The 15891-nt window shown below is 44.9% G+C and overlaps 1 protein-coding gene across 3 annotated transcripts in view; it reads left to right on the forward strand.

The window, feature by feature from the left end:
• LOC138447680 (adhesion G protein-coupled receptor E1-like) overlaps positions 1–15891 on the forward strand; it is a 908650-nt gene that overhangs the window by 603088 nt on the left and 289671 nt on the right. For all 3 annotated transcript variants that reach the window (XM_069603943.1, XM_069603945.1, XM_069603944.1), the window contains 2 exons: positions 4553–4699; positions 5391–5546. In XM_069603943.1, coding sequence (XP_069460044.1) covers positions 4553–4699; positions 5391–5546 — 303 coding nt within the window. The remainder of the gene's footprint in view (positions 1–4552; positions 4700–5390; positions 5547–15891) is intronic.

Raw genomic sequence — 15891 nt, forward strand, 5'->3', positions numbered from 1 at the left:
CATTTTAACCAGACTCGATTACTGCAACTCCTTATTAAGTGGAGCCTCACTTTTCAACCTTAAAAAGTGTCAGATTAAACAAAACAACGCAGTTCATATTGTTAAAAATGTCACTAGAAGAACCCATATCTCAGACCACAAAGGCACCTCCACTGGTTGCCGATAGAGGAAAGCATACTTCACAAAATGGGCACCATAGTCCTCTTTGGAACAGCCCCTGACTACCTCAAACCACTGATTCCTATCTTCATTATAGAACCCTTTGTCCTCCAACCACGGACAAATAGAGGGACAAAGTGTCAAACGCACAAACGGCCTAGGAAGATCTCTCCCTGCAATGGCGGCATCTTTCTGGAACACATTGCCACCCGCACTTAAACTAAAGACTGACGTAAAATCCTTCCGCAAATCACTGAAAACTTTACACTTCAAGTGAACTAAGTATTTAGCACAGCTTCTTTTCCTAGGCTAAACTGTCCGGTCTCTTTGTGTTATGTCTAATTGTGTTTACTGCGCCCTGATGCTTGCAAATATCCTTTTTAAAAGCTATTAATAGGCCTGCCGACGGACGACTTTTAGGTCTTGGTTTAACCGTATTGTAAAATCTTTATAGGCGTCCAGTTCTGGGGGCTCCAGTAAGTTTCCTGAACCATAATAAACTCATGTGACTTAATCTTTTGCAACATTGTATCATTCAAAAAACTCTTAACCCCCCCCCCCGAGAGTTCCAGTGAGTCAAAGTTAAAAACCTGGCCTGGGGCCTAGGAACAAAGCAAGGCCACCGGCATCCAGTATCAATTCCCATATTTTTGCTTGGACTGTAGGGTGTAAGAGACCTACTTCTCACCATTAGACCTTAATGGGTAGCGGAAACTCCTCCTGTCCATCACTTTCGGCAACATGTTCCATCGTCCACCGAACGCGGCACTATTACAAACTGAAGGAACCACTGACACATCATAGCATTTAATAAAGTTAGATTCGTCCGGAGCACTCAACAGTAAATTACTAATAACAGCAGAGTAAGTATGAACTGTACATGGATTAAAAATATCAGATTCATCAAGCTCAACCAATGTTATGTCAGCGGACGATAGGCTCTCCAAAAGCAACACTTCTTGTAGTAAAGCCAGTAGTCAACTTCATCCTGATAGATAGCTAAGATCTTTACTGGTTGAGGTATTGTTCTTCTAAATCCTTAGACCCCAAACCCACCTTTACCTCAGTACGGGAGATAACAGTAGCAACTCACACAGACCTAGGCAAACTATCTAACTCCGAGCCGCACTATTATTTACTGTAGCCCCGGAAAAGCAGACAAGTGCATCGGCTAGGCAATGGGCACATGGCTGAAATGAAGAACCTCCTGTCGCCGCTTTTGTTCAAAGTTATATGACGCTCAACCAATACACAGTTCACATCAGATAGCTTGACCTCAGATGACAAATTGTCAAAATGAGGATTTACCGTTTTAGGTCCTGAACATTGAACAGCAGTAGAAAATAAATTCATAGAATGTGCCTCGAAGCGGATGGAGGTACAATAGTTGACCTCTGTCACTATTAAAACAACCCTCAGCCATAGGAACACACGGAAGTCTTTGACCTTCACTTATTGACAAATTGTTTACTGAAGTGCACACCCCATGAGATCCATTGGTAAGCTTGTGAGTTAAGCCAATCACATCCGAAGAGCATCCATCTGAACCAACCACCATTGTTGCCTGGCCCTCTGCTGGCACGTGAGCTACTCTTTTGTTCTCCACCAAGAAAAAGCACCTAATATCCTTATGTTTATTCTTCAAGGATGTATTCTTGTTATCCACACAAAGAGGTTTTTTTTATCAAGACTCAAGGTTCATGATGCGTACCCCTCTGCGGATTGGGACAGAGTGAATCACTGACCGATCATAAAGCTTCTGGTGGTTTAGTATTGTCCTAAAAGCTGACTTGTGTCCCAACACTCACGAAAATTAAGTCTTGAGAGTCCTGGATAACAATAGGGATGGAGGGGCACGGGAAAAGGCCTCAAATCAGATAATGAGGGTGCAAAGGAAAGGCCACCGTGTGAGCAGAAATATTCTCACATAAACTCAGGGAAACGGATCAAGCAAATTGTTTACCAATAGGTCAGCCCTAATAGAACTTCCTTATAACTGGGCTCTCAGATCATGAATTCGTAGGATGTTCCTAGGAAGTTTATGTGAGCCTGAACTTTTAATCTTGGCATAATTATGCATACTCTTGGACTTTTTCCAGCAGTGGATGCTTTGCAGGAACTCTCAAATACAGGGCCTTGCTGGCTGGAAAGATCACCAACACTTCTGCCTCCACAGTTTGAGTTATTCATCTGTACAGGCATCTCCTATATGTTTTGGTAATCACATTGCGCATCCAAAAGCCTAGACAAAGACTGTTTTATGTCACACCAGGTTTCTGAATGAAATTTCACTTCACTGTTTGAATTATCTTCCATCCGCACCAGGCCTTGCAGCACCAAATTAAGAGCCGCCAAAGAAAATCTTCCTGAAGAAACTGAGTTCCCGGGTAACTCACGTCTCCTCTCAAAGAACACCTGATGAAACTGATTCTGGAAGCTTCAGGTTCAGTTTGTGAGTTACCCGAGCTATAAGGAGAATGCCTTAAAAAAGAAGCATCCAGGTCTTCGTTGGAATTAGGAAAGAGGCAAGGAGAAGCGCTCAAATTGGTATACAGAGGCTGTAATTCCTCAGTCGCCTCTGAGGCTGACAAGCACATATTTGTACCAATAGCAACTTGAGTCGTATTTCAATGTTTAGAGACATATCCGCCATCACCGAGTGCCAGGGAGAGCCAACATCACGATCCATCAGAGGAAGGCATTCCATAGGGTTTCCTGCACCTGCACAGCTTCAGGTATCAGAGGAAGCATAGTCATTTTATCCGTTTGCACAGCATTGCTGTAAAGGCAAGGCTTAGTTGAGAAACAATATGTGATTTTGGCGTCATGCTGCTGGGCCCCAGAAATGTTTCTTCCACGCCCACTTAAATGATACTTGATCTAAGGGATGCAAGATGAACACTTTCAGAGAAGGCGAAACAAAAGCTTTAGAGGACGCAGTGAACTCTACTAAGGGTTTCATATAACATCAGAAGTACAACACAAGGCAATCACTGTTCAATCAATCAAGGAAAACCTTACCCACCGCCACAAGAATAGCTTCTTGGCCAATTTGACTTACCAGACTGACTGCAGCGTGATCGACTTGCCTCGCAGCACTTCAGAACCAGTGCTGCACGCCCGATGTGCTTTTTAAAAGTCACAATCTACTCCGAGTTAAAGGACTAAACACCTAGGCACCCACTTGCAGCCACCACCTAAGCTCAGCCCGACTTATTCTCCGGCACCTTCAATATGTCTGTGCTTGTATTGTGCAGCACCTTCATTCTGACCATACTTGTATTGTCCAGCACCTTGAACATGGCCATGCTTACTTTATTCTGCATTTTGAACCTGTCCATCCTTGCATTCTCTGGCTCCTTGAATGTTTCCATATTTGTAGTCTCCAGGCTGTCGATGTGTATCTTATAGCACCTTGAATCTGCCAATACCTGTATTCTCCAGAACCTTGAACCTGTCTATGCTTGTATTCTCCAGTACCATGAACTTGTGCATGTGTTTATGCTCCAGCACCTTGAACCTGCCAACGCTTGTATTCGTCAGGACCTTGCACCTCTCCATGCTTTTATTCTCCTGCAACATGACCCTGTCTATGCTTGTATTCTCCAGGGCCTTGAACCTGTGCATGTGTTTATGCTCGAGCACCTTCAACCTGCCAATGCTTTTATTCTCCAGGACCTTGAACCTCTCCATGCTTTTATTCTCCTGCACCATGAACCGGTCTATGCTTGTATTCTCCAGGGCGTTGAATCTGTGCGTGCGTTTATGCTTCAGCACATTGAACCTGCCAATGCTTGTATTCGTCAGGACCTTGAACCTCTCCATGCTTTTATTCTCATGCACCTTGAACCGGTCTATGCTTGTATCCCCCAGCTCCTTGAACCTGTTTATGCTTGTATTCTCCAGAACCTTGAAACTTCCCACGCTTATATTCTCCAGGACCTTGAACCTCTCCATGCTTTCATTCTCCTGCACCATGAACCTGCCTATGCTTGTATTATCAAGGACTTTGAACCTGTGCAGCTTTTATGCTCTGCACCTTGAAACTCCCCACGCTTGTATTCACCACCACCTTGACCAGGTCCATGCCTGTGTTTTTCCATCACCTTGCACTTTCCATAAATGTATTCTACAGCGCATTGTACCTCCCTATGCTATTATTCTCCAGCAACCTGAATTTACCCATGCTTGGATTCTCCTGCACCTTCAACCTGCCATGGTTGTATTCTCCAACACTTTGAACCTGTCCATGCTTGTATTCCCTCGCTTAATGCGCTTGTTTTTGCTTGTATTCTTCAAGACCTTGAACATGCTTGAAGTAATAGAGTGACATTTCTAGAGTCATTGCAAGGAAGGAAACCATTAAGTGCCTGACTCAGATTTTCTTTTGCAGCACAAGAAACATGCTATTATGATATAGACTGCCCTGATGACTCTGTATGCAACACAACGTCAGGGCTCAACTTATGTACCTGCAAACCAGGGTTCGAGAACATAGAAAGAGAAATTTACTTCAAGCCGTTAACCGGTTCATGTAAAGGTATGGAATATTCAATCATGATCTTGTATCAATCAGGGAAACAAAGTGATATTAAAATATAAAATGACTCAAACAGAGATTCGTAGGAAAAAGTGTTGTGTATGGCTTGCCTGGGTAAGCAGGAATGTTGTGATGTCAAGTGGAGTGTTGATGTCTGAGTTGGAGGAATGTTTGAGTGAAGGTTCTAGCCGGGGTCAGTTGGTTAGTCCTCTGCCTGGGTGATGGGCCGCCAGTGTTTCTGTCCTATTAATGTAACTTACATAAGAACTGTGTAACTGCTTGTGAAGGTATCCTGGGAGGCGGTAATAAACCTTACAAGTACATCTAAGAAGGTTTGAGAGTCACTTCACTACAAAAAGCAGAATAAAAGTGGACACACAAGTCACAGGTAGCAGTGGCTTAACACAAAATGAAAGGAGCCCGCCACAAAATGTGGCGAGGAAGCAGGTGCAATTCATGCTTTTTATAATTATATATCTGCCTTGGGTCAATCTAGGGCGCATATGTACAGGTGTCGCAGAGGCCCTTGAGAGTCAGGCATTAAAGAATACACTACGCATTACTACCCCTAGTTGCCTCTAAACAAGAACACAACCCTACATTACAAAACATTTCCTTTCAAAGTGACTGTGCCTCAGCAGTCAAAGGAACTCGTCCACTTAAGGCCTGTGCACATTGTGTCTCCTTGTAGATATCAACGAGTGCCGTGGAAGCATGAAAGGCCAATGTGGGCCCAACGCTGGTTGTGAGAACACACAGGGAGGTTACTATTGCTCCTGTGCACGTGGATACCGAACACCCTCAGGAAAAGTAAGATTCAAGGGTCCGAGTGAGGACAATTGCACCGGTAAGTGCTTCATCAGGATGAAGGGAAGCCCCCAGATTCCCTTTGGAAACCCATCAGGTTGAGACATTATCAAACATATCCTTTAGCATCAGCAGTCCCGTGTTTCTGGGTAACACCCCACTGTTGTCCTAATGTCATGTCAGCTTTTAGATATTCATTGAAAAGGAAAAGGGATATGTTGCATAAAAGAACATATTAAGGTGGGTATATGTTGCATCTCGTTTATCCATTGGCAATGTCACTATTTTCTGTTGATTTATTTAATTGATTATTTATGACTCCGTACATCACTGGTCCGCAGCGCGCCCGGAGTAAGATAGCTGAGAATATAAGGGCAGATGATGGCAAATAGTGGTGTGTCCTGGAAGTGCCACCCTCTGAGGTGGGGGAGTTTCTGGAGAAGTGCTGTCACTGGAGAGTTCCACAGTTTGGTGCCAAGAAGCAAGAAGGCTTGGCCTGCTTCTCTTCTCTGCTGACTTTGGGGATGTCATGGCTGACGTCAGCTGTTTATGTGCGTGTAGGGAGTGAATCTGGAAGTTAGGGTTTGCAGGTCTGCACTGTGTATGGCAGGGGCTCCAGATGTTTAGAAACACAACACCCATGTTCTCCACCAACACAGTCAATGGTGGGGCTCATAAGAGTCCAAAACATCTGGAGAGTTGCATGTTACAGACCCCTGCTTTATGGCTTTGTGTACAGTTCACGCTGCTTTGATTTTTGTTTGTTTTACGACAAGCAACAAACATAGTTTAGCCTGGTAAATTGTTCTTGGCAGCAGAAGAGAGGCTGCAGAATTTGGAACTCATTTGAGGCTTAATTAAGGACCATTCTGGTTGTTTGTTACATTAGCGCCTTGGCAGACATTTTGTTTTGTAGCTTTTTATTGTTTGGGTATCACAAATTTACAGTCTGAATAAATTACCCCCGTGCCCCGAAAAAACAACATTTCCATCGTGGACATTGTACTGGCCCCTAAAGGCCACAATTACCATAGGGATAGCCCATACCCGCTGGTGACCTCCCTGGTGCCATTGTTAGGTGGGTCTTGTGAGCTGTTTTCAGCCAGCACAGCACACCACCATGATAACTACTGTGCAAGTATTTGTTTTGTTGTATTCAAGTTCACTAAAAAGCTCATCATGGTTCATTCAGATGCTTAAGGATAGGACACATTTGCATTCCTGGATATCTGCTAACAAAACCCGATGTTATATATTAGTATAGGTTATGGTCGATGGCAAATATGTATCAATTATTATATGCCTTAGTCATTAGTCATTATTCCTTTCTTGTTTGTGTTTCTGGCCTTTTGATTCGCTGAAAGGCGAACAGTCTGTGTGTGTTGAATGCCTCTATTCCCTGGCAGAGGCATCTTTTTGTATTATGGGATTCCGAGCGGCATCTCTGCTGTCATTTTTGACAGGGGAAGAGTTAATGTTCCCCATGATTTTGTGAGCAAGAACATTTTCAAATAATGAGAGGAAATGGTGCATTTGAATGCACATTTTTTGGAAATTGTACAACATTTTTTTGATGCCTGTTTACAAAATACAAGCACGCCCTGCCACTATACAACCCTCCTTCAAATATAATGCTAACAATATATACCATCATTGCCACTATAAAGCACCATTTTACAGACCCTGTGACTAATATTTATTCCACCATTGCCCAGAAAAATATGTTTTCATGCAATCTGTGCATAATGTATAACATTAATGTACTTGTAAAACACATTTGTAATAGTGCCCACAATATATGCCAGCACTGTCACTGAAAAGATAATTTTCAGGATAACGTGCCCACGATATATGCCACAGAATTGCTGTTGTAAAACACTTTCATGATGGGGCCCACAATATATGCCAGCACTGCAACTGTTATGTATGTTCGTTCTGATGTCTGTGTCTGCAATATGAGATTGCATTGCCACATAAAACCTGTTTGCATGCTGCCCGCTTGCATATATATGCCAGTAATGCCACTGTAAATCACTTTCATTATGGTGCCTACAACATATGCCATTGCTTCCACTGTAATTGCCTTGTTAAACACTTGTTCAGTGCTGGATGTCCCCAAATATATGCCGGTGCTTCCAATGCGAAACTCTTTCATAGTGGTGCCCACAATATATGCCAGTTGAAACACAGTAAAATACATTAGGTTATGGGATCGATCTCTAAAGGTCACCACACTAATAATTATGCAGTTTGAGCAAATGAAGGTGAAAACCTTGGCAGCGAGAAAACAAACTGCTACCTAAAGCTTCCCACAAAGCCTGTCATGATGCCTACCCCCGGGGACCCAGACCAAGTCCAGCAACCCCGGAAGCAGGCATCAAAATACCACAAGCAAGCCCAACAACCCCCGCTAGGGGCTATTTGGGTGCAGTCCAGGCGCCTATGGCGCCAGGCTCATATGGAGAGTCAGTCCTGGCGCCACAGGCGCCAGGCTCATAGATTAAAACTTACCTGATGCAGACCATGCTACAAACTTACCTGATGCAGACCATGCTGCAAGAGCTCTAAGCCAAACGAGGCTTGGAAGGGACTATTTTACCTAGGGACTATTTGTTTTACTCGGGTGGGGCTGGGGAGGAATACTTACCTGGGACTACTTTAGAGGCTATTTAAACCACGCCCGAAGAGCGGCACACGCTTCGCGTTATTCTGCAGCCAGCAGCGTAACGCTCACTGTGCCTGCAAGTCTGCATCCAGTCTTCTGCCACGCCCGCCTCGAGTTTGGAGCTCCTAGCAAAAGGGAGAAAGAAGGAGAAAAGGTTAGAACAAGAGCAATACCTTTGATCCTTACTTGAATTCCGATCCATCGCGCCTTCGAGCTGGAAGAAAGAAGTTATTTTATGCGCGTCGCCTCACCTGCTGCAGTGCCGCGCTGAACTCACCGGCCTTCGCAGCATCTTCACATTTCACTGCATCCTCCTGCATGTTACCGCCGCACTCCGGCACCTAAGGAGAAGACAAGAACAGCAAGGTGAGCCAAGGGAATACACAGAGGAATACCCCCCATAGACTTACCTGATTTTACCACAGGGGATACTATTCTTCTTCACGGGTCGGCGCAGCTTCCACTGCATCCTAGCCGAACCCCGGCCCCTAAGGGGAAACAAAAGGACAGCAAGGTGAAACAAGGGACTAACAAGGGGAACCCTCCTCACCACAAAAGACTTACCTGATTTTACCGCCGGAGGCATCATTCCCCGAGACTTCATACTTTCTCTCAGCGCCTGAATAAGGGAGAAAGCAACAGGTTACATATGGACATTATTTTATCGAACTGTGTTGGATAATACAAATCCTTACCAGAACATTACCGGTTGCCACGAGGAACTCTTCAGTAGGGTCAAGATGCAACCTGCAAGGAATCGGACTAGAGTGAAAGTCAGGCATTTGAACTCTTATGAACTACATACTTACGGTGTCTTGCCGGGAATATCGGAGTCAATATTGTCCTGGAACTCACCAATTCCTTCGAGCCAGTGAAGCAACTGGTTATCTACGCGCCCCTGCGCTTAATGCAGGATGGAGAGCTCATCTTTTCAAATCATCAGGTGAGACTATAAGAGGGAACATCCAAGGTGATCAGTGGGGAGAACAGCGGGGTGGGGGGATTTACGCTCAACTCCACGGGTGGTTAATTCCCTTTCTCCACTTGCAGAAGAATATTCCTACGGGCCAAGCAAACGAAGCTAAGTGGGCCAGTCCAGTCCGTCATCTCAGCCCTACGCATCACATTGGTGGAGACCGCAGCAGTCCAGTCCAGATCGATGCCTCTGTGGGAGCCAGGTGAGCGTAACAAAGCCTGTGTGAAAATGTGTAGTAGAATGTAATGGTTCGGGAGAGTGTCTTGTGCTCAAAGTCCAATTATTGATCAATTAGTCCATAAAAAATCATGATAAATTGTAGTTTATTCTTCCATGATTGTAAATGCTGCCGAAGAACAGCCGACACGTGTTTCGACCCCTGGTCGTTATCAAGGCCTAGGGACGGAATGGGAAAAGGCGTTGTGCAGGAAGGCCTGAGAAAGAGTGAGAACTCACCCAAGAAAATAACTTGCACCTACTACCAGAAATACTCACTCAAGTTTTTCTAAAATTGGGGATGGGCTTGAAGCCTCTTTAACTAGATGGGCCTCAATGTGATGTGCTGGAATATGCGAGGACCAAACATCTTCTCCTCGAAAAAGTATGAAAGAGTATTTGTTTCGTAAAGGGGACATGCTGTTGTTTCAAGAAACATGGTTGGTAAATCCAATCTTTGTCAAAGGGTATACAATCTTCTGTCAACCCGCCCTTTACAAAGCCAAAGGTAGGCCATCTGGTGGTCTGTCAAATGGCTTTTAACAGCAATACAATTGGTGACCTTGTTATGATCTCAAATAACAAACAGGGTATCCAGGTTTGTAAAGCATCACTGAAAAATCAGAGCCCACGTATCAAAGTGATTTTTGTCAATATCTACTGGAACTCTACCGGTTCTAGCCAGCGGGATTTCTTTAAGGTGTTGGCATCAGTGGTGGAGGAGGCCAAACTGCTCTTTGCGGGAGCCCATCTCCTGTTGGGGGGAGATTTGAATTCCCAATGTACTCCACTGTCCAAAGAGATGACCAAGTCGAGTACCCGAAGAGTGTTCGAGAAGGGAAAAGCTTGGGTAGAATTCCTGGCAGGATGGGGTTTGAAGATGGTGAATGGAGTGCTGCCGTAGGACAACCCAGCTAATCCAACGAGGTCACAGGACTCCTCCCTCTCCATTCTCGACTATATTTTCATGTCAGCGGGGCTCTTCAAATTAAATGTCTCCTTGAATTCAAACTGGGAAGTGGGCAGTGACCACTCATGTTTAGAACTTTTCCTCCCAGACATTTCCTTCGGAGTGCTAGAAAAGCAGACACAAGCAATGACGCTTAAAAAAGGAAGCGTTTGTCTCATGAAATATTAGAGGGATGGAGAATCTCTGAATAGCCTCCTCATGGAAGCCCCGGAGGGTGAGTGGCAGAGAAATTACCATCCAGACAGTTTTATTACATTTATTTGGTCCACCTGCCCCTCAAGTGTGGGTGGGGGAAGGAACAAGCAGTCCCATCGCCATCTATTTGACGAGGAGACTATGAGGAGAAAAAAACAGTTGAATCAGGGATTAAGAAAACTATCAAGGCAGAACCTGTCTGTGATGGAACACAAAAGAGAATCCAGGGATTTAAAGATGAATTATAAGCATTGGTCAGTAGATAGAAAGATGCTTTGGCTCCAGCAGGATGGCGAACAAATGCTAAAGTTGATCAGAAATAGAGACTCTGGAGGGCTCTGGTTGGTCTTACACCAACTCAAGGGCTCTACTGGAACTTCTCAGTGCAACCTGATCTCTGAAAGATGGTCGGTAGATTACTTGTCAGAGGCTTTTCCCAACTCTCTGAATACCCCCTTCTTAGTAAACAGGGAGGCATGGGATCTCCCACTCGATGAAAAGATCTTGGTGGAATTGATAGAAAGTGGTTCCCAATCAAAAGTTGCCGGCCCCAATGGGCTGACCTATCAGGTGCTGAAAAGCAACTCCTTTCTTTTGGCAAAGCTGCTGCTCAGGCTATTCAAGGAGATCCTCGCGAGAAGGAAATTCCCAGTATCCTGGAAGTCTGCAACAGTTATTCTGCTGTTCAAGGGGGCGATCGGTCGCTATCGATCAATTATCGCCCAATCACCCTCCTTGACATCGACAGTAAGCTGTTTATGAGAGTTTTGTTGGTGGAAGTAGAAAAATTGGTAAAGGAAGCAGAAGTTCTCTCTAAATACCAGACTGGGTTCAGGAGAGGTCTTTCTACGGCACTAAATGGTTTAGCACTGAATGTCCTGAGTGAAAACACAAGAGGGGGGTAAATCAACAGCTGTACGGGGCATGGGTGGATTTCTCAAGAGCATTCAACGAAGTCGACAGACAGCACCTTTGGTCGAAGTTAAGGGCATGGGACATCCCAGAAGGGATTCTGTCAATGCTGGTGGAATTGCACAGGGACACGACAGTGAGGATGAGATTGGATGAGGAGGGACACTTGTCAGAGCACATAAGGGTGAAGAGAGTGGCGCGTCAGGGGTGTTTAGGGGCCCCCCTCTTCTTCAATCTCTATCTGGCCGATGCTGGGGTCTACTTGAAACCTGTCGGCGTTGGCCAGTCCAGTGATGAACGGAGAAAGGGTACATTGGCTGGCCTACGCTGATGATGTGGTGTTGCTGGATTCTACAGCAGTGGGACTGCAACGCTTGTTGAACAGCCTGTTTTGCTATGCAAAGGAGAACCGTCTAGCTCTCAACCCAAAGAAGTCCAGAATTCTGGTCTTTAAACACAGAAACCAAAGGGTTTCCTTCCCTCACTAGGTATTGGGAGACAAACCGATTGATAGGGTCAAAGAGCTAGTCTAATTGGGATACAAAGTTTACGCTTCCCCGTGGAGCAGGACATCTGCAATAAAATCTTGCAGTTCACTTCTCAAATAAAAAAAGTAATGGGAAAATGTTGTAGGTTCTCAATCATTCCGTTAATTACATTCTATCAGGCAAAAGTCATCCCTGTGGTCCTGTATGGGCTGGAAGCAAAGCCCCTCCTTTGGAATGGTTGTTGGGAAAAATGGGAGGTTCTCCTATGGAAAAATGTCCTCAGTCTTCCAATGAGCATTCCAATGTCAAGTCTTAGATTTGATTTGGGTCGACGGTCTCTAAGGGCCCAAACAGAATGGAAGCTGATTGCCCTGTTCCACCATCTGCTAACAGCTAAAGAGGGGTCGTTATATGCAGATATTAATTCGCATTTGAAAAAAGAAAGATCGTAAATGCTCACAGATCTGACTTATTGGGCAGAGGAAGGGCTGTTAAACGCAAATGCACAGATCCAAACCCTAATCAGGAACCCATCGAAGGCCAAGAAATTTTGGGATGAAACGGACTGGATAGCCACCATCGATACCATGCGATCCTCTGCTCACCCGAACCTATTTTTGTTGGTCGATAAAAAGCAGGGTCATTTAGCAAAATACCTGGTCAAGTTCCCGGGTTGGAAGTATAGGAAAAAGTTCCTCAGAGTTTGCTTAAATGTTGTGCATACAGGAGAGGTCTTCTCTAGAAGAGGCCTGGGTACCAACTCGATCGCTTTATGCAATGTTTGTAAGAACCCTGAGGAACAGTCCCTAAAACATCTGCTAATGGACTGTGAGGGAACTTGGCCGGTTAGATCCATGCTTTTCCCAAGTTTCGGGTTGGGAACAGCACGCTTTTTGCCTGACATGTTCTATGACATATTAGTCTCAGGCCAAGTTCAAACACTCACAATTGCAGTGGTTCAGGTGTTGGAAAGAAGCCAAATAGTGTTTTAACATGGCAGCCAAGTATTAAGGAGGTTGGGTCCTATTGAGTAAGAGAACATGTCTTCATCTTATGAGCTAGCTGTTGGTCAAGCTACAGTTCTGTGCCCTTCTGCTCTCTCATGTGTTTGTTACCTCTTCCACTCATTTCTCTCCTTGGTCGGTTTTTCTTTTTTTGTTGTCAGTTAAGTATTGCTGCAAATTGTTGTTAAGCAAAATATTATGAAGGTATGATTTTTTTTTTCTTTTATGTTGATGCTTTTCGATCTATTTTGTATATCTTAAATTATGATGTTTTTTTGTGTTGTGTTTTGTAAAAGGTTTTTTCGAACCAAATACAATAAAAACATTATTTTAAAGAACATGTATTTCTATTACCACTATGAGCTAATAGCCGTATAGGCCTTGTGAAGGGTCATTTTCGCTTGGGACAATGACCTTCACTGATTTATGGCATTGGTGGCAGGTCATTATCCTGCCATAATGACCGCTCCCTCAGTCTATAAACACTTGTGTTCAGGCACATTAATAATGCCATATCATATCATTGTTACACGATTTAAAGGCACTCAGATTAGCAACCTTGGTAGGATGAAAAACTGAGCTGCCCCTGCCAGGATTCACACCGTGACAGCAGGTTGGACACAGATGTCTGACGGGGGCACCAAACTTCCCAGAAAAATATTTATTTATTGATTTTCTTATAAGGATTTTATCAGAATCTTATGAGTTCTTATTTAAAACGTGTATGACTTTATAAGAATGCAATAAGCTTTAGGGTGTCATATAGGTTCTTGAAAAGGTATTACTATTGTTCTTTCTCAAAATCCCACTAGTTTCTTACCAGCTATTGTAATGTACTTATTGGAATCTTATAAGGCTTTTTATGGAGATTGCTAAAGAATTGTATTGGCTCTGCATTGAATTGTACATTAAGTTACAATGTGATGTGTGACTATGTAGCAATTTGGGATTGACATCATATCTTCCAGTCAGCCATATAATAGATAAAGGATGGGATTGCGAACAGGAAACATTTCCCCCCAGTAGACAAGAGTGAGGGGTTTCTAAATATTCAACTTTTTTACTGCCTTAACAAAGCTATAATGTGGGGGAAACAACACATGTAACCATTTGGGGTCAGCCAGAGTCTGCATATTTTAAATATAGAAAAACAAACATATATTGTGTATATCTTAATTACTGTCGAGAGTCCTTTGAGTGGACTAGGCTGTGCTGTTGTTTCAGGTATCGTACTGCCACCACGTGATTCAGAGCAGCTGCACTATGATGCTATGCCGCCTCAGTCAGTGTAGCTGCTCCATGATGCCGAATGCCGCCTCAGTCTGAGTTGTTGCAATATGATGCTGGACGCAGCTTCAATCAGTGGATCTGCCCTATGATGATAGTGTTCGACTCTGTCAGAGAAGCTTCACTATGATGCTGGAAGGCACCTCAGTCAGTGGAGCTGCCATGTGATACAGATTCCGCCTCATTCAGAGCAGCTGCAATATGATGCTGGGTGCCTCCTCAGTCAGAGGGACTGCACTATGATGCTGGAAGGCACCTCAGTCAGTGGAGCTGCCATATGATACAGATTCCGCCTCATTCAGAGCAGCTGCAATATGATTCTGGGTGCCTCCTCAGTCAGAGGGACTGCACTATGATGCTGGAAGGCACCTCAGTCAGTGGAGCTGCCATATGATACAGATTCCGCCTCATTCAGAGCAGCTGCAATATGATGCTGGGTGCCTCCTCAGTCAGAGGGACTGCACTATGATGCTGGAAGGCACCTCAGTCAGTGGAGCTGCCATATGATACAGATTCCGCCTCAGTCAGAGCAGCTGCAATATGATGCTGGGTGCCTCCTCAGTCAGAGGGACTGCACTATGATGCTGGAAGGCACCTCAGTCAGTGGAGCTGCCATATGATGCAGATTCTGCCTCAGTCAGAGGGACTGCACTATGATGCTGGGTGCCTCCTCAGTCAGAGGGACTGCACTATGATGCTGGAAGGCACCTCAGTCAGAGGAGCTGCCATATGATGCAGATTCCGCCTCAGTCATAGAAACTGCAATATGATGATGGGTGCCGCCTCAGTTAGAGGAGCTGGACTATGATGCTGGAAGGCACATCAGTCAGAGGAGCTGCCATATGATGTTGCGAATGCCGCCTCAGTCAGAGTAGCTGCAATATGATGCTGGGTGCCTCCTCAGTCAGAGGGACTGCACTATGATGCTGGAAGGCACCTCAGTCAGTGGAGCTGCCATATGATACAGATTCCGCCTCAGTCAGAGCAGCTGCAATATGATGCTGGGTTCCTCCTCAGTCAGAGGGACTGCACTATGATGCTGGAAGGCACCTCAGTCAGTGGAGCTGCCATATGATGCAGATTCTGCCTCAGTCAGAGGGACTGCACTATGATGCTGGGTGCCTCCTCAGTCAGAGGGACTGCACTATGATGCTGGAAGGCACCTCAGTCAGAGGAGCTGCCATATGATGCAGATTCCGCCTCAGTTTTAGAAACTGCAATATGATGATGGGTGCCGCCTCAGTTAGAGGAGCTGGACTATGATGCTGGAAGGCACATCAGTCAGAGGAGCTGCCATATGATGTTGCGAATGCCGCCTCAGTCAGAGTAGCTGCAATATGATGCTGGATGCCGCCTCAGTCAGAGGAGCTGGACTATGATGCTGGAAGGCACCTCAGTCAGTGGACCTGCCATATGATGTGGATGCCGCCTCAGTCAGAACAGCTGCAATGTGATGCTGGATGCCGCCACAGTCAGAGGAGCTGGACTATGATGCCGGATGTCGCCTCTTTCAGAAGAGCTTCACTGCTCAGTTTCAGTTTAAACAGGGCCCATGTGGCACTTTTTGAGGTATAATGACAGCTCAGTAGACATTGGGTTCAATAATAATGTGCGTCACTACATCACCACTCCAGGCCGGAGAATCCCAACAAACTCCAGACACAATAACGGT

This window comes from Ambystoma mexicanum, chromosome 3q (assembly GCF_040938575.1).
Source record: "Ambystoma mexicanum isolate Mex_15411 chromosome 3q, UKY_AmexF1_1, whole genome shotgun sequence".
Taxonomy (NCBI): Eukaryota; Metazoa; Chordata; class Amphibia; order Caudata; family Ambystomatidae; genus Ambystoma; species Ambystoma mexicanum.